The sequence below is a fragment of the Dicentrarchus labrax genome, unplaced genomic scaffold, assembly GCF_905237075.1.
Source record: "Dicentrarchus labrax unplaced genomic scaffold, dlabrax2021, whole genome shotgun sequence".
In the NCBI taxonomy this organism is placed as follows: domain Eukaryota; kingdom Metazoa; phylum Chordata; class Actinopteri; family Moronidae; genus Dicentrarchus; species Dicentrarchus labrax.
Window position 1 is genome coordinate 4,635,769 of NW_026136716.1, and position 24,738 is coordinate 4,660,506.

Consider the following 24,738-nt stretch of genomic DNA (forward strand, 5'->3'; position numbering starts at 1 on the left):
CACACACACACACACACACACACAACAAACAAAGGCACGTGTGCTGTTACCCAGTGGTTTGTTCTTGGGCTGGATGCTCCTGCGGGTTGTAGAGAGCCTCGCTCCGGATCGACCACGGGGTTCATTCTTTGGGATGGACAGCAGGGGGCGTCGCAGCTGCAGGAAAGTCACAATTTAGAGCGAATAGTGGAGTATCAGCGGGTTTCCATTCATGCATTTTTATGAAAACTATAAAGTCTTTTAGAATCTATTGATCTATTTATTTATGCATGCAAAAGGTATTAAATTTACTTTATTTTTATTTATAAAGCCTACTATGTGTGATTACTTACATCTGATAGCGTTACAATAACAAATCTGTAGGATTTCTTTTCCTAATTTGTTTAAAAATGCATCTTTTTAATCATGATCCAATGAGTGAAAACTCCTATTTCTATTTTCTGATATTCTATAAAATTGCTCATATTTATTACCATCACATTAGGCCTATTTATCCACATTATCCTTCTGTGTGTGTTAAATTAAAAAAAGATAAAAGACAAAGATGATGTCCACACCTGTCTGAGGCCTCGTTTTCTTCCTAACGGAGGCTGGATCAGAAGGTTCTGCTGGCCTGGTTCACTCTGCACACTGGCAACCCTGGTACAACCAATCATATGGACACACACACACACACAGACACACAGACACACAGAAATACATTCACCATGAAGGGACCAAAACACCACCGCATCCCCAGCAGTGCTCGCTTACTGACCACATCTTTGACCACAATAAGATGTCGCTGCTATTCTACCATTCGCTCACTACACGACACACACAGTATGTTACAAGACATCACAGTGCAGAAGAAAACAGTACTGCCATGATTCATACACTGAAAACACAACAGGGGATAATAGGGGCTGGAGCAGCAACACTGACAAAAGAAACTTGTGTGACTTCTAGTTTTTTGAAATAAGCTCTTCATACATTTCAAATCTCCTACCCGCTTTTTTAAATGTTACACCTTTAAAGTTATTTTGTCATCGAACCATGAAACAGGGCTAAATCAGATTGTTCTTAAAAGCTATAATGGACAAAACTGGACAAAGAAAACAACAAAAGTGTCCATTTATTATTATGGTTGCCACCCCAGTTCCCCCTTGCCCCTACAGATTGGTATCCAGAGTAGGACGCCCAATTTGATCAGCGAGAAGCCTGATAGACACAGAAACAGTATGAAACACCATGGCACCAATGGGAGAGAGGCTGACTTTGGTGATGGCACATCAACTGTAAAGACCCACAGCTAACAGAGGAGAAACAGAGGCAGAGCTCCCTGGCCCCCGTGGCTTGAAGGGGCCCTCTTTTCTTTTTTTTCTTTTTTATGGGGGGGAGGGGCCTGGTTAGGATAGCACAGCAGATGAGCTGAGAAGATGAGGGTCAGTGTGGAGTCAAGAGGAAGTAGGGAGGTAGGGGACAGAGACACGGCACACTGAACCCACACAGAAAGAGATAGACAGGTAAGTGAGGGGGTGGGCGATTTGTGTGGATGTGGATGAGTGAACGGCGAGGCGGCCAATAGAGGAGGCCGTCCCGAGGCGATGCCCCTCCCACTGGCGGACAGATGCAAGAACGCACCAATGGGACACACACAGAGAGAGGGCCACTGTACCTAGAGAGGTTACCCTCCTGCAGAAGGCCCTGGGACTCATCTAGCACATTGGGTTCACTGTGAAAAGGGGGGCGAAGGGGGAGAATAGGGAGTTTAGGGAGTGTAGTCAAGATTCGTCAAATCCCTGAGCCCCGAGAGTGGGACAGGAAGCCAGGGCTCTGACCACAACTTCGTTCTTACCAAGATACTGAGTCTTAGCTACTTCACAATGCTGCTCTGAGACTGTTGAATAAAAAACATCATAAATCAACAGAGATATACAGAAAAAAATGACTGGTTGTGGGATATGACTGGTTGATCCTTTTCAAAATGTTAATTCTACATATTTCATAAAGATTTGAATCATACATGAACAATTCTTGAAGGCAGAGCTGCTCTGGAAACAGAAACAATCTCATTGGTTGAGTTCAACCCCAGTGGCGTACATACCCAAAACTCTTCCTGTCCATAAATGAAACTACACTTGAAGAAAAGTTAAACTTCATGCTTGTTTGCAATACATGCTTGTGTGCGTTTCAGTGTGTATTTGTATGCCGGGAATGTTACCTGTGGCTGGGCAGCATGGTGGTGCGGGGGACCTCGGGTTGCAACGTGGCTGAGCCGGTGGCGTGGCTGGAGAAACGCCGCTGTGCTATCACCCTGGGCAAGAAGGCCTCGTGCTCGCTCACCACGCTTGGGATACTCATGGAGTCATCTGGGGGGAGAAGGACGGAGTTCAGTTTGAATTTCAGCAAATGTCAGACGTGGAAGAAAATTAAAAAAAAAAGGGAATGTTTCTGACTCTCTTCGTCATCCTCATCAGTGCGGCTGAGTGTGTCTTGGGAGGGCTGGCGTGATGGTTGGCTGTCCTGCTCCCAAACCGTGCCTGTGCCGGTGTTGGAGCGCGACATTGTTGCCAAACTGAGGCGATAGGCTGATGTAGAGGTGCCCACCGTGCTGATGGATGTCTTGCCCTGGTAGGCTGTTGGGTTTGGGCAGGTCAAACAGAAACACAGGCTTAAATAGTCAACATTCAACAGTCAAAAGTTAACATTCATTACATTAAAAAAAGAATTCAGTGTTAAAAATATAAGAAATGGAAGTTTTTGTTCCAGTATTGTAAGTGTCTGACCAGAGCCGCTGTGCACAGCCTCCTTGAGGATCTTGAGTTCATTGTTAAACTCCGCAAACAATGAGCTCTTGCAAAGGGGTCGCGGGATGAAGCGTCGCTCCAGCTGGTCAGCGATGTGGTGACGTGCTGTGATCTCTTCCTGGGAGTCAGCAGGCTGGGTCAACAACTAGACAAACATAAACATATGTGGACCAGTAAAGAAGACAAAAAGACACAGGCAAATAGTACACACATGCACACACATCTAAGAGAGTCACTGATTGTTTACCTTGCACTGTATGAAGGGTCTCAGCAAGACAAAGATAGGGATACGGGTTCTCACAATGAAGTCAATGAAGTCCCAGAAGGCCAAGCCGCCCACCTTTCTCAGAGCCATCTCTTTCACCTGCAGGCTCAGCCGGTACCACTGGTTCCCCAACGAGCGCTCAAAGCAAACCAGCACCACCTTCAGAGCTGCAGAGGAAAGGAAGGAGGAAAGAGGATGAGAAGTGCCAGGAACGAAAGGAGCTACAAAATGCAGTCGTTTTCTCAGTCGTACCCAGATATGCAGCCTGGCTGGTAGACTCGGCTAACCCCTCTCTGCGCAGATCCTTCCCTGTGTCGCCTGGGGTGGAGCAGTGAGCCGGAGAAGCGTCCAGCATGAAGTTCTTGGTGCGGGAGGTGGAGATGATCCGGGGAGGCAGGAGAATGTTGATGACCGTCTGGAGGAGCAGAAAGATCTCGGGCTGCTCCAGGTGGGGGCTATCTGCAAAGGGACATTAAAATACAAACAAGCTAGCAAGCAAATGCATCTACATTTATTTTTTCCACCGTCTTATTGACCACCTGCAGGTATTTTTTTGGTTTACCAAGTTGACTTTTTGGGACTGTTTCTTATCACATAAAGCCTTTAATCTAACCTTTGCTCCCAGAGCCCACAGTGAGCACAAAGGGAATGAGCAGGTTGAGTAGCATCCCCTCTCGTCTCTCCTGATTGGTGAAGGGTGAGATCACATGGCTGAGAGGAAAGTCCTCCTTCAAGGCCTAAACAAATGGAGGAAATAAAAAATTAGGCAATGTACAGTCAGTGTTTCTGATTGAGGAGACAGATGACCTACTTGAATCTGCAAGGCAACCAGTCGGACCACTGCTGTGCTGAAGGGCAGCGGAGGGGACAGGTAGGGGCTGAGGTGGAGAAGAGGAAGCCCATCTGCCACGCTGGACGGACCAACCACACCCATCACCTGACAACACACACATACAAACACTCAAAGAACAGTCATCACACAGAAGGATTTGGGTTGTCTTGAGTGTGTCTCCGTACCAGGTTGACACAGACGTTGATCAGCGAGCGAAGGTGTGGGAGGAAAGAGATGATTGGCTGTCGCTGCAGGGTCAGGCAGATCCCCTCGATCAGGCTGCTGGCTGCCTCCCACTCCACTTGTCTCCTGGAGAACACACACCCAGAACAAGACCACCCCCGCAACCAAACAAAAGCACATTGTCATGATATTAAAAAGAGTGTCCAAACACAAATGCCTCATTCATGTCATGTGGGATGAAAAAGAAATTCAAGATGTTGGCTGTGAAAAGCCAAACGATCTTATTTCCATCTCATCGGCTTCTTTTCCAATGACTTGAATGTGGCATAAGATTAATATTAAATGTATCAAATCTACAAAGAACGGAGGAGCAAACCATCATATGCTGAGAGTGATACTGGTGGAACACTTACCACTTTATTAATATTCCCCGTCACACAATCATCACCTTTATGACTGAAATAAAGGCCATACTGACAGCAAATACAGTATACAGCAAAGCTCACGAACATAGCCAGCTAAACACAACAACAGATACTGGTGTGAAGTGACATCCCAACACAGTTACCTCTGAGTCAGTCGTCCTAATGTCATGAAGGAGGTTTGCACCTTCTGCTCCGAGGGTGTATTTGTACTGCATTTCGATGTATTTGAACATGTTAATATCGTTTTATTTAGTTCATTGTCTCTCCTTCTATACCCTGACCAGTATTATAGCATTAAATATATCAACAGTTACGACAAAGTAGTATTGAGAGGCCACCTTAGACGTAAACTGTGGAATAGCCTTTTCCATTAATATCTTGTATTTCCTTTAAGAAACATTTTAAGACTTAAAAAAATCCTTTCCGTTTGTGTGTTTTCATTTTAGCTTTAGTTTATTTGGTTAAATGTAAATTAAATGTCCATTGTTTCAATTACATTTAGATTTATTCAATTTTATGTAATGTTATTTGAGCTGTATTTTATGTATGAAACACAAATATTACTATTATTATGAGCAGTGTTACTGTAATCAAATCTCTGAATGAGTAATGTTAGTGTGAAGTAGTAAAAATGTGTGTTTAAATTAGTTAACAAAAAACACCTTTGACTGCATTCATGCCTGCAGTCATTACCAGCTGAATCTGCAACAGTGGTGTTTGCCTCAAAGTAAAATCTGAATCATCTTTCATGACACAAGACTGAACACTGGCTTGGAGGGAACACTGCTGGTGATCCATAGTTAGTACACACATCCTTGCATTTAGCGCCTCTCGCACACACACGCTTACGTGTATCTGCACAAAAACACACCACAGCAGCACTTACGGTACAGCACCCACGAAGGCAGCAGTACAAAGGACAGTGCCAAGAAGCCGTCTATCTACTGTACACACCACGGCACCGGCACAGCACGATACACTCACAGGGAGACAGTAAGAAGTGATCGTATTCAACAGACCTGGTGCATAATGCCTGTGGGCGTGCGCACCTGAGCGTGGGCATCTTGTGGATCTTGTTGAACATGCGGTCCAGCCTCTTGAGGATGAGGATGAGGGCGGGGCGGACGGCCTCTGACGACCAGTCGGTGATGGGCAGCATCTCCATGATGTAGCGCCGCAGCCCTCGGCTCTCCATGGTCAGGGTGTCATAGGGTGCCAGCTTCAGCAGGGCATGGGCGATTTCTGCCAGCCTGGGACAGAGACACATACAGTGCAGCTTCAGTGCAGCTCAGTAGCACTAGATAAGGTATTTTTATGTTTTCCTCATGACAAGTGTACTGCAATGTTCACAAAAATCCATGAAAAATATAATTCTAAAGTGTTACTATTCCATTTACACCTGCACTGCTTCATTTGAAAATCCATTTTCAGATCTTGTGTCCTGAAAAAAGAATTACATCAACACATCCATCCCCTTTTCAGGCTGCATATGACCAGCAGTGAAAAAAACTTTTAGTTGATTCACACTCTTCCTTGCTTTTGAGCAACTTGCAGGAAGAGAACAATTAACTTACAAACTTTTATCAATGAATCTGATGACAGAAATCTTTCATGAGTGAATCACCTCATGTGGGACTTGATGTCCAGCAGCTCCAGGGCCGTGACCCGCGGCTCACCGGCGACGTTCTGTAGGATTTTGAGTCGCGGTCCGCAGTGCTTGTAAAACTCTGTGCAGATGTTTAACAGGGACTCCCGTGGCCGGCGGAACTCCTCCCTGGCAATGCGCTCGTCAAGCTCCTCCCTCGGCATTCCCTGGCCCTCCTCCAGCAGGTGGAGGTTGTCCCTGGGCACAGACACATGCATACAAACAGGACCTCAGTCTCGTCTGTCAGACTCCAGACTCCACTTGCATTGTAGCCTACAATTGATCATGTTATAGTCCTGACCTGGTGTTGACACCTCCTGACATGGCATGGTTAGCTGTAGTGCCCCCCTTATGGCCCTGATCACAGCGGGACATCTGGGGGGCGGTCATGGGCCTGTGAATGATAAAATGAAGAGGATGGTTAGCAACTAAAAGGACATGGCATCCCTGTGCACAAAAACACGGGCTCTCAAGCCCAAAAATCCAGACTTGTTTTATTGTTTTCTCTGTTGCATCAGTCAGACCTTGTGAGGGCCTCTGAGCTGTAGAGGAGGGCCTGCAGGGATGTGGCCAAAGCCGCGATGGCAGCGATCTCGTCCCTGGCAGCCGAGGCTGACTCCATTGTCACCGTGTTGCTCTTCAGCTTCTGGAGGTGGCAGGGGACCAAGGCCTCCAGTACCATTAGCATCTGGAGACTGGAGAGACGCATGTTAGACAACAGAGAAGGGCAGAGAGGGGAAAGATAATCCTCGATATGTTTCCATACCTTCTAAAGGATTCAGGGGCGTAGGCGACCACAGTGACACACAGCTTAATGGCCTCGCTGATGGAAAATGCCAAGTCTTCATTACCATAACAAAAATCTGCAACAAGGAAATACAGTTTTGTTTTGTTTCTACAGCTCAAGCACATACATTGCACTGACAGTAGCAAGATATTCAGGAGCATTCTATAGACGAAATGAAATTAAATTCATTTGTGATTGTCCACTACTACGAGCAATAAAGACCAAAATATGTGTATGTGAAAGTGACAGTTTACCCAGAGAGCGTAGAGGTTTTTCAGCCTTAACCAGCTCCAGAGCATCCAGGGCGTCATGGGTCTCCCCCTCCAGAGAGACCAGCAGGTCAAACAGACACTGAGCTGACACTCCTTTAGACAGACCAGTGCTGGTGCTGGTCTGGGATGGGAGATGAAGAAAGGAGAAGTCCACTTAAGCTGAATTCACAAATTGCAGACATCCAGGAATATAAAAAGTTATGTGTGTATTAAGGAATAAAATGTGTGTGTGTCTGTAGTCTTACTGTGAATTCCAGCAGTGGAGCCACACTGGCAAACAGCTGCAGGATGAAGGGTTTGCGGTGGAGAACATAGAACTGCCGGCAGCAGAACTCGATGCCCTGCCTCAGTAAAGGGTCGCTCTCATAGTCAGCATAGACCTGATGTAACAATACAGAGAGGACAGATTCAGAATCGTATTTCTCCCTTTCATACAGTATGTTTGTGTACACATACTCTAGGCAACAGGATACAATGTTTGATTTTTTTATTTCTACCCACAATACTATTCAAAAAGAGGAGGCCCCCTTTGTCTTAAATACGTTTGTACTGTTGGCTCAAAAAAAAATGTGTTTGATGTAAAGTTTGACTTTATTGCACATGGAAGGGAAACTAAATGAGCAACAAAATGGTGTTAAATAAATAAATCCAGTTGCAGAAAAATACATTCCTATCATTATTATTATTATTTTGTGAGAGAGAGATACTTTGGTACATCATGACATTTAACTGTTACTTCCCACCTAAGATGGCGTTTTTTTTGTTTTTGTTAGTTTTAATGAACGACCTTCTGTGGCGCTTTTACCTGCAGCATGGTTGGCAGGATCAACTGGTAGCCGCTCAGGGAGAACAGATGGTTGAAGTGAACGGCGGTGTTGATGGCGGTGGCTGTGTACTGCCTGAGAAGGGCGCTGTCCTCCGGGTGCAGCAGCAGGGCCCCATTGAAGACGTTCAGGAACAGCATCATCTCGTCGCCCCACGGGTACTCACTGGGCATGCCCAGAAACATTTCCTCCAGCAGCTTGATCCACAGCACCTTGTGAAGGGTATCCAAACCAAACAGCTCCTTACCTGGGAGAGGGGGAGGAGGAGATGGTGGTAAAATATATCAACTAGAGTGATTGAATGAAGTGTCTATCCATACAGTTGGAGTCAGCGTCACCTTGTGGCTCGTTGAACAGCGAGAACTCTGCATCGATGGCAGTTCGAGGGAAGGACGGCAGGCGGAGTAGGTCTTCCTGCAGAAGGGAGACGTGGGATTGCTTGTGCACAGCTGGCATGTGTTGTGTGAGGGAGATGAGGAAGAGGACCCGACCAACTTCCTCGAGTTTACGGGAAAACACCTAGAAGAAGAATATAGAGAGAAAAGGAATGGGGAAAAAGTACCATGTTACCACATTACTCTAGCGTGTTCGTTTAATCATTTCATTTAATAGATCCTTAGAAGCAATATTTTTTAATCTTCCCTACCTGTTTCTGGATAAGCTCCTGTCCTTTCTCAGGGAGCATGTGGACCAGGTTGAGCTGGGGAGAGACTGATCTTCGGAAGGGGTAGATGTCTCTTACATATGTCTGGAAAAGGAAGATAGCAACATTAGTGTTGGAGAGTAATCCAGAGAGTTCAAAATAACAGCTAAAAATAAAACCTAATGTGTCTACCTTGCTGTAATGGATGAGGTTCCATCGTTTGTCCATGAGGAAGTAGTGTGCCGATCTGGCCTCAGGAATGTTGAAGAATTCTAGACACTCCTGGTTTGGGGAGAGAAAATATCATAACTTGAGTATTTCCATCTTAGGCTGCTTTACACTTCTTACTCTACTACTTTTACAATACTTTAATTACATTTTGCTGAGAATACTTCTGTACTTTTACTGAAGATTTTGAATGTAAAACTCTTTCTTTATACTTGAGTATTTTTAAATACATTGTTGTACTGGTACTTTAACCTAAGTAAAGGATCAGACTACTTCCTCCACCAAAGGTGTCCTTACCTTGAGCAGGGCTTCAAACTGAGTATCTTCATGAACCGGAAGCTGTGTTGGGATGTCACATTCGTTCTGACCGTGCACCACCAGTGTTTTGGTTCCTGCACAAATAAATATTATTTAGGCCTCAGCTAGGTCTCCATTTAGGAGTCAGTGGGGAATGATATTGTTAAGCAGCATCAGTAAGTTCACCTGGCATGGATGCAGTGACCAGCAGTTTGACCTCACACTGCTCCTTCTTCATGGTCTGCTTCAGGTCCTTGAAGAAGAGACCCTCCACATAGCCCACCACCTCCCACAGGAAGGTCAGGGTGGCCGAGATTGCGTCCATTCCCCACTCACATGGAGTCCGCACAAAATACATGATAAGTCCCACCTAGGAGAGGAAGATTTGATTGAGAGCAGCGATGGTTAATTGAAAGTTTAAAGAGTACTTTAAAGATGAATAACAAATAAAGATATGAGTAAAGTCTGTTGTTCCACCAGATAGTTGAAGAGGATGTGAGAGGTCTGGGCCGGCAGATCTCCAATGTTGAGCAGGAGTTTCCTCAGCATGTACATCAGCTCATCCTGGCAGGCATAGCAACACAATGAATACAAGTCATGTCACATTTTACATTTCCTTTAGGTTGTGCACTCAAGCGTTGTTTGTTTCTCCGGGTGTTCACCTACCTGTCGGTTGCTCACTGTCAGTTTTTCCAGGAAGTGACGGAGAACCAGAGCTGGATCTTCAATCAGGCAGTTCCAAAGGATTTGTTGGGCAACAGCACTCACTGAAGAAACATTGAAGGAAATATTTGTACTTGCAAGTACAGTATACTGTGTTTGGAGTGCAGTCCCACACAAGGACAGGACAATTTATCAATATATATTTTTATGTTTTGTTCCAATACTGTGCTGATAAAATATCTAATTAAGGGCAATGTATCTCTTTTATTTCAACACTGAGGCAAAAAACTGTTTTTTTTGTACAATGACACCCACCTGCCACACCATCTTCTCGAACCTCCCCGTCCTCCATGAGGTGCACTATAGGTAGGACTGCAGCACAGATGCATGCTGGGAAGACAGCTTGGGGCGGCTGTAACATGTGGTGAGTAGGAGTGTGTTCTGTTGTGTTTTCTTCATCTAGAAAAAAGTGAAAAAATAACACTTCTTAGTGGTTGTTAAGGGAGACTAGATTTACAAAAAAAAGTCACTGTCAGAGATTTTCATACCTTCAGCGCTGGCCAATGAGCGAACAGACCACACTGAGCCCCGACGGAAAGAGTAGTTCCTGTGGGAGTTACTGGAGGCACAGGAGGGGCTGACTGACAGACGGCGTGATGCCAGGTTCACCACTTCTTCTGCTGGCGGGATCAATGTCCAACACGACCAGAACAGAAACAGGAAAAACAACATGCTATCAGGGCACAGGGCTGTCAGCAGCTTGCCAATTCCCATCAAACCTGTGTATTTATAAGTATAATATAATCTGTATGTGCCTGGCAGCCCCACCTTCTTCCTCTTGCTCAGGCGGGGGGCTGCATGTGGGCTCGTAGCAGGCCTCTTGAGCCGCCGGGATGGCCGTAATAATGCTGGCCTCGCGGCCCAGACGCCGCTTCTCTTCCTCCTGCTGCAGGTTCTTCAGGATGTGCTCGGCCCGCTGGTGGGAACGCGACACCGCCCGCGCCGAGAAGGATTTCTGGACAGGGTGAGCATGGAGGGTGGGCGTTGGATCAAACAGCACACAGGAAGAACAGCAGGTGCAGACATACAGAGGATTCAGAATGAGGGAATGCACAAAATTAATACAAATTTGAGAGTTTAAATCTTTCAGGAACGTGTGTGCACGGCTATTCTAGGCTTACGGTTACATCTGAGGAGCATTTTGTAATGTAAAATGACCGGACAACACATTAATACAGTAACTCTCCTCCAGCACATTGATCTCATGCTCCAATGCTATCAAATAGGAAAGATTTCAATCATGACAAATTGTGACACAAATAAATGTATTCAGACTGGAATTTGGAGAATTTACTGTATCTTGTGTACAGTAAATGCCTCACAGCATTCACACGAGTGCTCATACATATACATATCCAAATAGGCTGAGCGCATGATATGAAAAACATACACAGCAAAGTCATTCTCATCCAATGACCATGCATAAACAGCACAACACACACAAAATGTCTAAGTGTCCGATGCATGCTGTTATTTTTGTTCTGACAATCAGAGCAAGTGCTAGAACACTTTTTGAGTGTGGTGTGTTTCACTGATCAAGATGCAACTATCTGAAATGACCCATGAAACTTCCCCAGCTTCTGATCCATGATGAAAACCTACAGCTCCCAATGGGCTAAAAATAAAAAAATTAAAAATTAAAAACTCAATGGATAAAATTTTCCCGCCTGTCATTAATGATCTGAGGTAACAAGATGCATCAGCACAAACATCCGGACAGAAATACCAACTTACTATGGTATGGACTGACTGAATTAATGTGGAGTACTAAAAACAAAGACAGTCGATAGATAAATTATAGAAACAGGTGCTCGCAGGTCGTCATCAAAATCTATTAAACATATTTTGATAATCATGCTTCTTAACAAAAAAAGACAAAAAAGTAAAAGGAAACACCAAGAAATCTGTTTTACCACTTTAAAAGACCACTCTAACCTTGAAAATGTATCTTTTCTTAAACTTGCAGATTTCTTGGTGCAGTTGTCCACATTACACTTGCAGAGCAATAACAAATGTATTTCAAAGCAGTCTAAAGAGCATTGTGTCTGCTTTTGGTATGTTGTGGTGTAAAGCAGGACTCAAAATTTCAAAATAAGATGCCCACTATTAAAAACAGACCTTCTTAACATGAACATTTATCAGTTTTACATTTTCATTCAACGGGTCGGTTCACCTAAATTAAGAAAAAAAACCCATTTTCTCACTTATATATAACCATCCTGATAGTTTAGATTTAGTTTGACCACCTTTTGAGATATTTGTGTGAACCTCCACAGTCCACAGTACTGTACTTAAGCTTACTTATGCTTTGTGTCAAATGCTAACACGTTATACACCATAGTCACCATCTTATGCTAACAAATGCTAAAACTAAATGCAAAGTAGCAGCTGAGGCTGATGGGAATGTCTTTACTTTTGCCAGGATTTGGCCATTAACCAAAATATAACATTTAATTATCAGGTCAAAATTGTGGCCATAAATTAGTTGTGGAGACGTTTCACTTGAAATGTAACCCAAATGTTAGCCTAATGGTGGTACTAGAGCTAAAAAGTCAGGAATCACCAAAATCAGTAGGATTCATCTTGGAAACCATTAATGTTTGTTCCAAATTTAACAACAATACATAAAATGTTGACCCATACTGTCATCCATAGAGCTGCGCCACTTGCATGTCTAAAAATAACGGCAATGTGTCTTTCTAGAAACAGAGTCCCTACTTCTGCTGTTTTATGGATAATCTCAATATCTCAAAACCTGGACAAATTAAATAAAATAAAAACAATCTGCATGGCTAGATAGCACTTTAGGTAAGTGATAAAATCAGGGTTTTTTGGGGGGGGTAAATGGCCCTTTTAGTTTTTTAATCTGAATGAAACCTGACTACCCAACCCTGGTCAGTTTGTTTGTCAAGTCACAGCCACAGGTGCTTTTGAAAGTCAGTATGAATCACATAAAATGGATAAACCACATATTAAAAGTGATTCAAAATGTTTAATACTACTAAAAATAAAATCTCATAGCTATTTTTGAAAGTGTTTATTACAAAATGTGAACGGGGGCTCAGACTTACAGACTGGTCTTCATTGATTGGGTCCTGGACGCTGCCTGTGTTCTGGGGCACCCAGGGGGGGTCAAATATGGGGACACATGGCATGCCCAGTATAGGGGATGGTAGGGTGAAGTTGATGCTGGGTGGAGGGATCTGAAACAACAAATATAGAAAAAAGTTGGTCAAAGTAGCTTAGTTTCGTGACACGATATGTTCTAAATTAAATATCTAGGCAATCTGAGCTAACAACATAGATCCAATTATTAGTGGAAGTGTAAACAAACCGTTCACTTTGGGGTTAAATACAAAATATGACACCATTATTACTCTGTACCTTAAAGATCTGCTGGGCTCCTTCCTCCATGCGAGGCCACACCTGGTAGCGGAAACGCCACAGCGTATAAAACTTCAGAATGGAGTTGATGCGCTGGCAGGCCTCCTGGTGATGGAACTCTGCCCTCATCATTTCGGTCACCGCGTCGGGGACCTTTACCGCACACAGGAGGAACATGGCAGCTGGAGGGGATACAGAGAGGGCGGTGGGGGGAGGAATGAGGAGAGACAGAAATAAAAAAGTAAAGAGTAAAGAGGGCAGAAAGAGGAAGAGATGGAAAGGGCAGGAGAGAAATAAAATGGCAAGTGTTAGAATATAAAACATCTGAATATCTAGGACAAAATGTTTTACACTCCATGAGTAAAACTAACTTAAGTTAAATGGTATTTTTTATTTTAACAAAATAAAGTACCTCATGTATGCTTTCATCATCTAATGAACTCTGAAGGGCACAACAACCTACAGAGGACACAAACAGATCACTGATGCACAGCCTGATGGCCGACTCACCAGCAGCAGCTGCCATATGTTCATCCACACTGAGCAAGAGTTCCCAGGCTGCGGGCTGGACGTCTCCATACATGTCGTCAGTTAGGATGGGAGCTGCCTTGATCAGCAGCGAAAGAGGAGCTGGTGACAAGCTCATCACCTGAAAGAAATATATTTAACATATTATGAAATATTTTGAAAAATCAGTGTCACTTTGCAAAACATGCACTGTGCAATGTTTTTTGTTACTTATACCAAGATCATAAGGTGCATCTTTTCCATTTTTTTCAAGCATGACGTAATAGATGGATGGCAGAAAGTGTGCCAGAACTAGTATTCCTAATGCCTTTTCCCTCTTTAAATTGAAGAGAGTAAATCACACACCCAAGGAAAGACTGGGATACACTTAAATCTCTACGACGAACAAACTCATCCTGTCAAAGTTTAAAGGACGTTTCACAAATTAATATATGGGACATGGAAGAAGAAGGAATTGATAAATTGTAATTTCCTCCTCTGACTTCAGCCATTATTTTAAGAATCTGAATAATTAACTCTTACAACTACTTTACCTGGTTGCGTATGTACTTGAGCATCCCGGTATCCTTCTTCCCTTCTGTGTTGGAATCAGTGGGTCTTCTCTTCATGGACGGGGTCCTCAGGCAAGACTTGTCTGAACACTGAAGGCACAGAGACTTTCATAAACCACCACAAAAAACAAGGTTTAAAACTAAATAAATAGCTTGTGAAACCCACCTCTTTATTCTTCTTGGCACGTGTACCAATGTTACTAGAGGGGGTGCTGTCCTCTCTCAGGCTGTCCACCGTCTCGCCGTATACAAGCTTGATGGCGCGGACCAGACGGGCACAGGAGCGGCTGTGGTGCTGGTAGCAGCGTGGGTGGCAGAAGTCTATGTGGGTGCAGATGAAACTCTGCTGGTTGCACAGCAAGATCATAATCTGTGCCGAGAGAGAGGGGGGCAGTCAGTATGTAGGCCGTATACACGCATACACTTCCACATGTATTAAAGGACGTACATGGAGCCAGGACATGTTGCGGTGGTAGTTGTCCTCTGCTCCTCCTGAGCCCTGGCCCTCTGGTTCTATGCTGGGTTCACTTGTGCTAAATGGGCTGCCTGCAGGGGGAAACAAGAACATGCAAATGTAAGAGAGAAATGTTAAGATGTGGATGTGGCGCGTGCCGGAAACATAACTGAATTAATTGTGACACCTTGGGATTAGTAAACCAAACAAATTAGACTCCTAAAGTGTAAAGTGTAAATGTCTCTCAACTCATAAGTCTACATTTTTGCATTAAATTGGTTTTCAGAATCAGAATCAGAATCAGAATCAGATTTCTATGCAATTTTAAAATATTATACAGGGTATTTGGCTTCTTTAAATGGCCTACCATGACAACAAATATCGTTTTAGCTTGGTTTTCAATTGGAAAATAGTGCCCTCACTTTATTCAGAGCTAAAAAATGTGTAATTTTGTGCTGTAAAGTCCATAAAATCCCAATAGCAAATAAGGTAAATAAAATACAATGTAAGTAGTCTTGTTTAAAAACTAATGTGGCAATGATTTGCTAATGTCAAACTACACACTACACTACACCAGACATATGTGTTTAATACAACTTATTCATATTATAAACATTATATAAGTTTCTTTTAATGTGTGCAACTTCATTACAGATGGCAAAGGTTAATGAAACAAAATCATATGTCTAACCTATGTCAGTAACAGTATCCCTGCTGTGTGTTTGTGATAGGAGCCCTTCTTCGTTCTCCGACTCAGAGTCCTGCCGTGATAGCTTGGTGCTCTTGAGGCTCCCCGCTCGGCGTATGGAAGACAGGGAGCCCCCTTTCTTTACACGGAAACTGCGAGCCCCTTTGATCTGAAGCAGCCGTGAGCCTCCGATACGAATCTTACGGATGGGTGCTGGAGAGGAGGGAAGTGGGGGGAGATCATCTAAATTATTTATAATATTAATAAGAAGACAGGGACAAGATAAACCAAATGGCCTAGTCTGTACGACACCAGATCTAACCTTGAGCTTCCTGCGTCTTCTTGTCATCGCATGTGGTGTCAGATTTCAGTGTATGGCTGCTGCTGTTGAGTGAGTCGTGTCCGTCCTCGTCATCAAGGATGCCCGCAAAGCTGATCTTTCTCTCGTAGCGGTGGCGGCCGAGCTCCGGGTCCAGACGCAGGCGGCAGCTATCCAGATCCTACAGGTATTTTAAGTTTCCGGGAAATTTGACATTGCATATTATTGATACAAACACATTTAATGTCTTATTTCTTAAAGTATGTACTTATGCAATGACCAAACTTCCTCACAGAAGCTTTAAATTTCATCAGTTTTAATGACTGCTTGAAAGCTGGACAATACAGACACTGAATGCAAATATTTTTTGATTTGACTACTGACCACGAGTGGTTCAGTGCGTGGGCGTGGTAAGCACGGAAAGGTTTCTCGTAGGAAAGTGGTGATTTCCAACAGCAGCTGGCAGGCAGCCATCTTGAGAGCAAAGGGGCAGCCACATTTCGTAGGGTTGACTGTGTCTTTGGGGTGAGAATTGATATTAAAATTAAAATCATTAAAATGTTTTTTGTGTTGTCACCTTATAGAAGATGTACAAAACAAATATAAAACAATGATGTAATAGTTAAACAGATTTAAAAAGTAAAACATTGACCTTGAAAGTTAATTCTTGACCTTGGAAATTGTTGACATGGTGACTCAAGGTCCACTTACTAGCTTTTTCCATAGCTTTCAACTGCGTCTTCGTCGTCCTGAACAGATGGAGTTTGCAAAGTCCCATACTACTAGTACTATATAGCTAACACAGTCTACTGAGGAAGACGATTAGAAGTGGCTGAACGTACCAGAAAGAGCTAGTAAGTGACCTTGAGTTCAGAATTTTTTTTGTCAAAGAAACTTAAAAAAACAAAATCTAAAAAACATTTGTGCAAAATCTTAAATTAGTTTAGTAGGAACTGACAAATTAATTGAATATAGTAAAAGATTTATATTTTTTAAAGGTATATCCACAAAACTCTCACTTACTGTCATCTAAATAATCTTCTTCCTCGTCTTCTTTTCTCATTCTCCGTTTGGTCTCTTCATCAAAAATGTAACCCAGGATATTTGCAGGACTTTCGCTGTCAGAGTGACAGAGTTCGCTGAGCCTTGTGCCGATTGCCTTAGTGGATAAAACACAAAAGGAAACACATGACAACACTTAGTGAAGTCATATCTTAAATTGATGGATGAAAAGCAGATCAGAGAAATTTGAGAAATCTTTAACTTACGTCTCCCCACTGGCAGAAATGTTTGGCAGCGTTCCACTGGAGTTTCTGGTTTCTTTTGTTGCCCACAACAGGGGATCGGCCCCTGGACAGGCCTCTCTTGGTGATATTTACATGGTGGCCCTTCATCCACTCTGGCCAGTTGCCACGGTTGCAGCGGTGGACAAATCGTGCGCATTCAAGGAAGAGAGAGGCCCGGGCCACTACTGGAGCTTCCTGGAAAAACCAGAAAGTACAGTAACCTTAATAAAACTGCCTAAGGGGACGTGTTTACACTGATGCAAAATGGAAGGACTGGATTCTGAAACATACCAGATCCAGAGCAGCAGCGAGGATGGAGGCGTCAGGTATGGTTCCCGGTTCACAGCAATTCAGGAGGAACTGAAAGCGTTTCATGCCCTGTCGAATGGCGCCCAAATTCACCACATTCTTGTTCTTCATGGCCTCCTGGCTGGCTGCGAGACGCTCTTGAAAACCGTGGGGTCCTGAAGGAGAGCATGATCAAAAGAACAAGAAAGGAGAAGAGAAGAGAAGAGAAGAGAAGAGAAGAGAGCATAACAGAAAAAATGAAGGGATCTTTTTATAATTTAATTTTGGGTTTAATCGTTGGCAAAGTAAAGACTGCACTGAAGATTACATGTAGACATTGCATGAAGCAACATCACCACCCAGGACATTTAACAAAAAGCACTGAAATGAAGCTGAGTGAGAGATGGACACACAGCCATCAGCTGTGGTTACACTTGGATTCTCAATTTACTATGTGATCTCAGGGACACAAAAAACACTTACATGGAGAGAAGTGAAAAAAAAAATATGCAGACCATTTTCAGGTCTCTTATACAATATATTTTTTTATAATGGGGTCTAATAAATCACTTTAAAGTGACAAGTGTAACCGCAGCAGTACAGTAGAAAGCTGTATGTGAATCATTCTGTTTGATCACCTCACTGAAACTCAGGCGTCGGAAAATACCACCAGACATCACCACAGAAGAGACGGAGAGAGCACTGACAGCATCATGCTTGAGATAGCACAGCTCTACAGTACAGTAGAAAGATGGTTTAATAGACATGAACTTTTCCCACACACCTCCTTTCCTCTCTTTCCATCGTTAAGTAGAAGAAAGAGAAAGGGGTTCAGCGTTGAAGGGAACAGGACGTGCATAGTTGGGAATGTAGAGTTGGTAATACACAGTTGAAGAGTGTTCTTCGAGACTTTTTCATTGTAATGCCAAAATCTGCTGCTCTTTGGAAAGGATTTAGAAGAAAAAAAAACTTACAATCTCATTCCATTTGTGACCTGAGTCTACTGCTAATGAAGATTTCAACACATCTGAATGTCTGGCATTGTGATCTTCTTGAACTAACTACAAGATGTAACATAGAGCAATAAAGTAATTGGGCAATTTTTGTTTCATTGCACAAGTCAGTGTAAAACACTGCTAACCCGCTAGCCGGCCCGGGGGCAAAAAGTGACTCCCCCAAATTAGTATGGTTATGATTTAAGAAAATGCACCAATTAAGCATAATATTTTATAAAATATTTATTTATCTATTTTTTTTAAGATTTTTACACCATGGCCTTTCACAAGATGGGGCTTCAAGATTCAGGGCCTCAGACTGGGAAGCTGCCCACTTTACCTGGTTGGTAATCCAGCCTTGCAAATTTGGTTTGTGTAGCATCTTGTGTTTTCCAAAACAAACACCACATAGGTAAAAATAGGCAATGATTTATTATTTACAACAGCCACTGTGGCCAAAAGTAGCAATTATGGTGTAATGGCATGTTGAATTTTCATTAATTTCTCCAAGATTTGTTTGAGCCATTTGGCTTAAAGACATAATTTTTAGGTCATGTGACTTGAAGTGAGTGGAATGGGACTGCAAGGAGAAAAACAACTGATATATCTCCTGGTGAGTTACGGTGTGCTAAAATCTCGTGTAGCAGTAGCACAAGTAGAGAAGAAAAAGTCTATCTAAAGTTTGCTAGCATTATCTAAAATTAGCCCCTAAGCTACCTGTCATAGTAGACCAATTGACGCTGCAGCAGTTAAATGTATTGAATATTGGATCTTGCTTTAAAGTACTACAACTGTATTGTCTTGCATGGACTTTTTGGGAAGCTACAGATCGTGCCAATCATTCAGAAAAGTACATTTTCACAAATTAGACACTGATGGGTTGAAATTAATACATTCAGGCTAACGGAGTGTAGCAGGCAGCTATCCGGCAGAGCTGACATAAAGAACTGGCAGAAGAGAACAGACCACGACTTGCGAGGCGAGACAAGACACGACACCACACGGACAAACAGAGCCAAGAGCAGGAAGAGAGAGAGAAATAAACAAAGGACGATGGGGTGTGGGTGGGCAAGGGGCACCCCGGGATGGGGGAGGTCTACCATCTTTCTCTTCTGTGTGGTGAAGCTTGGATGGATTCCTCCTGCCAGACCTCCATTTACCGAGCCGCTTGAAGAAATTCTCCTCCTCGTCCCTGGCGTACTCTGGCCCCACCGCACCGCCCTCTGACAGCTTCACCGCACTGGTGAACTTGACCTAAGACACACGGACACACGCACACATACAAAACAAAGCCATGTTCAGACGGATAGGCCAATCAAATGGCAAAATACCAAAAAATAAAAAACAAAATCTAAAATTTTGACCAGCCACCCAGTCTGTAGATTCTTTCATATTTCATATATTCAATTAACTGTTCAGTTTTAGCCTTCTCCACACTGCCTGCAATATACAGGTGGAAAAAACTGTAATCAGCCTTAAAAATACCCATGATAGACAAGTTTTCAATTAAAATAACCTGCTATCGTAGTATAATAAAAAAATTAAATAAAAGAAAAACACATTTTTGGTTGTACTGATTCTTTTTTATGTTAGTTTTTCTGATTATGTTAATGATAATGTGAGCTGTATGGGTGTGGGTGTGGCTGACTGCAACACGCTATGTTAGTATCCCCTGACCTTTGAACTCTGCCGTATAAAGGAGAGTCGATCCACTGAGCTGATATCGAGCAGGTCCTCAACACCATCAGTCAGTCCAGAAAGAGAGGAACGCTTCAGCCAGTTGCCTAGATACATGTGGATAGAAAAAAAATGCACATGAACAACCAACACCACAGAATAAAAGGAAGCCACAAATGTACAGTACACACTCGGTTATGAAGGCAAGTGCACATGCACACACACAAGGGTTGAGTAGAGGAAGCATTCCTGCATTGTTATTGAACACATACGTTCAGGGTATTTAAAGTCACAAAGATTCACTGAGGTTCATTCAAAAAATATATAAAAGGTACAAAACTAACTTGTGTCACTTTTATAAGACAACTTGAACAAAAAGACCCTTGTCGAGTAGTATTTGCAAATGTGCATTTATTAGCAAAGTTAGTAAATGAGCTTTACCTGGAGTTTAGCGAGCTGTTAAATAACTATTTAGATATGTGGAATAAAAAGTGAATTACTAAAATATTGGTTTGACAAGTTTCATTGACTGATGGTAAGTAAATGTTTAGCTTTAGCTAAGTCTAGCCCAAGCCCCCTGGAAGAGCACGGGACTTTGAAGCCAATCTGACATAGTTGCCGAACTGTGTAATTACAGCACTGGCTCAAAAATACTTTTTCCCATAAGGTTACATTATGAAAGAAGCAACTCTACAGTGAATAACAATTTTGAGCTTCACAACCCCCTCCGGATTTGATCCATTCGGTCCAAAAACATTTATATTTACATTTGTTATTGGCTGTAAATGTGTTTGCCTTTGTAGGGCATTATGTGCCAGAGAGAAAAGTCTGTTGTTTCCTGCAGCACCCTTCATCCATCTAATACAATCTGCAAATACAATTTGACCCAGGTCTGGAACACTGTGCACATCGGGAGAGATGACCAACACAAACAGACGTGACACAAATACTGTATGAAGATGGCTCCACATCCACATACGTAAGACAGAGAGAGTGAGTGGTAGGCGAACAGTCCCACGGCATGCTAAGGCACAAGAAGGAACACAAAACAGACCAAAGAGATGAAGTGACTTGGCCTTGCGGCAGGCAGTGTTCCGATGTTAGACACACAAAACATGTTAGAGTGAATTTCAAGGCGATAGCTGGGACAGCAAATGCAGTAAGGGATGGTCATGAAAATACATACTGTGACCAGATCTAATATAAAAAAGAATGATTTGGTAACTTTGTTAGACAATGAAATCAGTCAATATATATAGACACTCTTAACTTTTCAAGTGGGTTTGTATTCATATCACTTGTTAGGTGAAAACAAATCTACATTGAAATTGACACATACAACAGTTTTAAAATTTAGATTTTACACTATGGAATTTGGTATAATTGACATTTTGCTGGATTTTGCCAGAGCCCAAGAAATTACTTACCACCAATGACCAATATATATATATACTTGGTCTCTTCTGAAAGCTAACTCTTGCAAGTTTATAATCACGAAAATGTACAGATTAGTCTAAGTAATACTAAAACAAATTTACAGAAGCACAAAGAATGCACACTTGTTACAAAATAAACAACTGTTGTTGCAGTGAAAGAAAGCATTGACAGGCTTTGTGCTTTCAGACCTGTGTCCAATCAGAGGTAGACTGCATAATAAGTGCTCTTACCTATCGGCAGCTTCAGCTTCTTGCGAAGCGAAATGCGGCGCGATCTGGAACGAGAGCGCCGGTCAGTGGTGGTGCCAGAGTGGGCAGTAGTGCACTCAGAGGTGTCCTGCTCTGATTGGCTGCTGGTGTCACTGGCGGCACTCTGCGACTTGAACATCTTCCTCCAAAAATCCTTCCTGCCCAGCAGAGCACCTGGGATCTGTTCATCACTGGAGGTGCAGAGAGGGAATGCAGTCGGATTTGATTATTTATATGGAGGAAGGAAGGATGACGACTTGAAGTTTTTACAAATTTGTATATCTTTCAGTGTAAATTCAACGTGACCTGTTCTTTATTAAAGAGTCAGAGGGGAGCAATAGGAAGAGTTTTAAAAGTTTTTAAGCAGAGAAATGGCAGCTGGGCACGACAGATGGTGCTATATGGAGATGCTGTGAGGTGGACACTCACTGTTCGGGTGTCTGGGGGGGTCTACTGGAGATGTAGCTGCGACACTCATCTGCAGCACTGGACACCTGACCCTTCTCCCCGGACACACCCGCCTCGGACCTGCGAGCGCACACACACACACCCACCCAACACACAGACACCAACTGAACTCTCCGGATGCATTGAAGCATACCCATGTGATCCTTCCATTGAAGCTTTAGATGTTTGGCTAAGTATTTGCCTGTTTGATATCGACCAATAATTTTAAACAATTCTATAATATCGTAAAGAATTTATAACATGTAAGTAATGTAATTTGCTGTTGTTACACTTTATTCATCCCTGTACGAGAAAATCTGCTTACCGCACTGCATTGGCTACTTGTCATATATACTTACTACCATATACTTCCATATACATTTCTATCATATCTTGTCATCATAGTGCATGTTTACAATATTAGTAAATGTTTTGCAGTAAAAGTATAGAAAAGGAAAATGTGCAGAAAAACAAACAAACGTAGTAGTGCCATTTTATAATTGTCAGTTACATAGCTGCAGTGCTTTAACACGAAGTATAAAATCACCTGAACTAACTCAAGAAATAGGTACATTTCTGTATAATCATTGGCCTAACACCTGACATGCATGTCTTTTGGGGGAGGAAACTGAAGCTCCTAGAGGAAACACAAGCCTTATGTGTAGTGTTTGCGTGTTTAGCCATGGGGCCACCATGCTGCCCGCTGCAAATCTTGCAATAATGTTTGGTGCCTGGTGAACTGTAATGTTATGATTCAAAGGTAGTCCGTCTGAGGCAGGTTTGTTTTATGTGTCTCATCTTTATTCAGTTCAGTTAACCAGACCAAACAGCTGTGTTTTGTGTGTAAGCCACTGCACATAACTGGACAGTAAGCTCTTCTGACAAATCAACTGTGACTATCAAGCCACATTTTATTTTAGTGGACTTGGAAGACTAGAGGACCTGGATGCAGCACACTGGGCATTCTCCACAAAAGGCAACTCTGTCTTAATCACATGACCTGGTAGTCTAAAAGCAAATGGTTATTTAAACTTATTCAAACTTAGATTTAAGATAATATAAAATCATAGATAGCTGTAATGGGACTTCCATTTCCTGTTTGGTGGTCACATGACGAGACAAAAATAGTGCAGGTGCCTCCTGGCAGCACTGCCCAGTATGCTACATCATTTTGGAAGTAAGAACATCGAATCAGTCACTCAAGCAAGAAAAACAGATGCAGACAGGACAGAAAAAAAACATAAAGAAATAAAAACAGCCAGCAGTGATGAGAAGCATAACTCTGATTTGTCAGAAAGGAAGAAAGTAAGACTTTACGCGACCAATCCCTGGGATTAGATGAGAAATATTTTGCTACCGCTTAAAAAGGGGAAGGTTTTTTTGGCCATGATGTAATTGAGACCATTTCCCACCGCTGATTGGCCAGTACCTCCTGTGTCCGGGCTGTTTGGTCTCCTCCTTTTCTTCCGGTTTCTTAGTGGTGGTGACCTTCTCTGCGCTGTCCAGGAGCGCGCTCAGCGCCACCCTGCGGAACACGTTTCCATGGGCTTCCTTAATGAACTGCACCAGCTGGCGGATGTCACAGTACAGGCCCTGGGAAGGAGGAGGGTGGCAAACAAGTGAGAGCGAGGGATGTGTGAGTTGAATGGTGTGCGAATGAGAGATTGTGTCAGAAGAATAAGAAGAAGACACAAAGGAAACTGACTGCTTAGAGCTAAAATCAGGCTGATATTACATTGCAGTTAGCATCAAACAGTGTGTATGTTTGCACATGCATTTATGCATAAAGAGGTGGTGTATATGAGCACGCTTGTTTGTTCAGGCACCAAGTCCAGCTTGTGAGTGGGTGGCCTCTGATTCTGTGCCATAATAAAGCCTGTCTTGAATAGTGTGTCATCTACCGCCAACGTACACAAGTCATGCCAGGCTTGAGGGTTTTGATGCACCATGTACGTGCTACCTAAGTGCTCTTAGAGAGGTGATTCACACAGATTTAACAGGAATGCATGCACCCTTTGCTAAATTAGATTGAAAAAAATTTAATTTGAAGAAGGTATTTTGGATGATGGAAAATTCTAAATAAATGGTTTCATAAATGAATTGGGCAGTTGCAATACGTGTAGGTCACCATTAAAATAATATATATATATATATATACATTAAAAAAAATTATATCACAACATTGATAGCTGTTTTAACATTCACACTTTGATTACAATTATGTGCTATTTAAATAATATTACCTGACGTTATGTTGCTTGCTAACATTACTGTGTTAAAGTGTTAAAAGCCAAAAATCTAAATCTAGACTGCTGTTTTATTTGCTTTATTACACTTGCACTCTAACTGCTCTGAAACTGTAAACCTTGTCTATTACATTTTGTGTATTTTGTAGCTTATTCTTTATTATGTATTAGCGTTCTACTACATTTCTTTGCCTTTTGTAAAGCACTTTGAATTGCCTCTTTGTTTGAATGATACTGTACAAATGAGCTTGCCTTTGCAAGGATACAAGGATTTAGG

General features: G+C 42.6%; 1 protein-coding gene across 1 annotated transcript in view; it reads right to left on the bottom strand.

Moving 5' to 3' along the window:
- The window catches only part of LOC127378951 (protein unc-80 homolog), a 44,112-nt gene that overhangs the window by 4,235 nt on the left and 15,139 nt on the right, over positions 1-24,738 (bottom strand). The window contains exons 17-62 of the mRNA XM_051428330.1: positions 23,645-23,808; positions 22,198-22,296; positions 21,751-21,959; positions 20,084-20,190; positions 19,567-19,660; positions 17,415-17,587; positions 17,106-17,318; positions 16,861-16,996; positions 16,222-16,355; positions 15,841-16,018; positions 15,522-15,731; positions 14,825-14,922; positions 14,543-14,746; positions 14,359-14,466; positions 13,808-13,946; positions 13,298-13,479; positions 12,985-13,116; positions 10,682-10,868; positions 10,402-10,533; positions 10,169-10,312; positions 9,857-9,957; positions 9,668-9,754; positions 9,377-9,560; positions 9,191-9,285; positions 8,858-8,947; positions 8,669-8,770; positions 8,361-8,541; positions 8,004-8,269; positions 7,444-7,578; positions 7,181-7,319; positions 6,906-7,002; positions 6,664-6,834; positions 6,441-6,533; positions 6,119-6,337; positions 5,544-5,744; positions 4,072-4,195; positions 3,866-3,991; positions 3,668-3,791; positions 3,307-3,513; positions 3,037-3,221; positions 2,769-2,934; positions 2,439-2,618; positions 2,204-2,351; positions 1,658-1,714; positions 558-639; positions 51-156 (exon numbers count right to left, since the gene is read on the bottom strand). Coding sequence (XP_051284290.1) covers positions 51-156; positions 558-639; positions 1,658-1,714; positions 2,204-2,351; positions 2,439-2,618; positions 2,769-2,934; positions 3,037-3,221; positions 3,307-3,513; positions 3,668-3,791; positions 3,866-3,991; positions 4,072-4,195; positions 5,544-5,744; positions 6,119-6,337; positions 6,441-6,533; positions 6,664-6,834; positions 6,906-7,002; positions 7,181-7,319; positions 7,444-7,578; positions 8,004-8,269; positions 8,361-8,541; positions 8,669-8,770; positions 8,858-8,947; positions 9,191-9,285; positions 9,377-9,560; positions 9,668-9,754; positions 9,857-9,957; positions 10,169-10,312; positions 10,402-10,533; positions 10,682-10,868; positions 12,985-13,116; positions 13,298-13,479; positions 13,808-13,946; positions 14,359-14,466; positions 14,543-14,746; positions 14,825-14,922; positions 15,522-15,731; positions 15,841-16,018; positions 16,222-16,355; positions 16,861-16,996; positions 17,106-17,318; positions 17,415-17,587; positions 19,567-19,660; positions 20,084-20,190; positions 21,751-21,959; positions 22,198-22,296; positions 23,645-23,808 — 6,709 coding nt within the window. The remainder of the gene's footprint in view (positions 1-50; positions 157-557; positions 640-1,657; positions 1,715-2,203; positions 2,352-2,438; positions 2,619-2,768; positions 2,935-3,036; positions 3,222-3,306; positions 3,514-3,667; positions 3,792-3,865; positions 3,992-4,071; positions 4,196-5,543; positions 5,745-6,118; positions 6,338-6,440; positions 6,534-6,663; positions 6,835-6,905; positions 7,003-7,180; positions 7,320-7,443; positions 7,579-8,003; positions 8,270-8,360; positions 8,542-8,668; positions 8,771-8,857; positions 8,948-9,190; positions 9,286-9,376; positions 9,561-9,667; positions 9,755-9,856; positions 9,958-10,168; positions 10,313-10,401; positions 10,534-10,681; positions 10,869-12,984; positions 13,117-13,297; positions 13,480-13,807; positions 13,947-14,358; positions 14,467-14,542; positions 14,747-14,824; positions 14,923-15,521; positions 15,732-15,840; positions 16,019-16,221; positions 16,356-16,860; positions 16,997-17,105; positions 17,319-17,414; positions 17,588-19,566; positions 19,661-20,083; positions 20,191-21,750; positions 21,960-22,197; positions 22,297-23,644; positions 23,809-24,738) is intronic.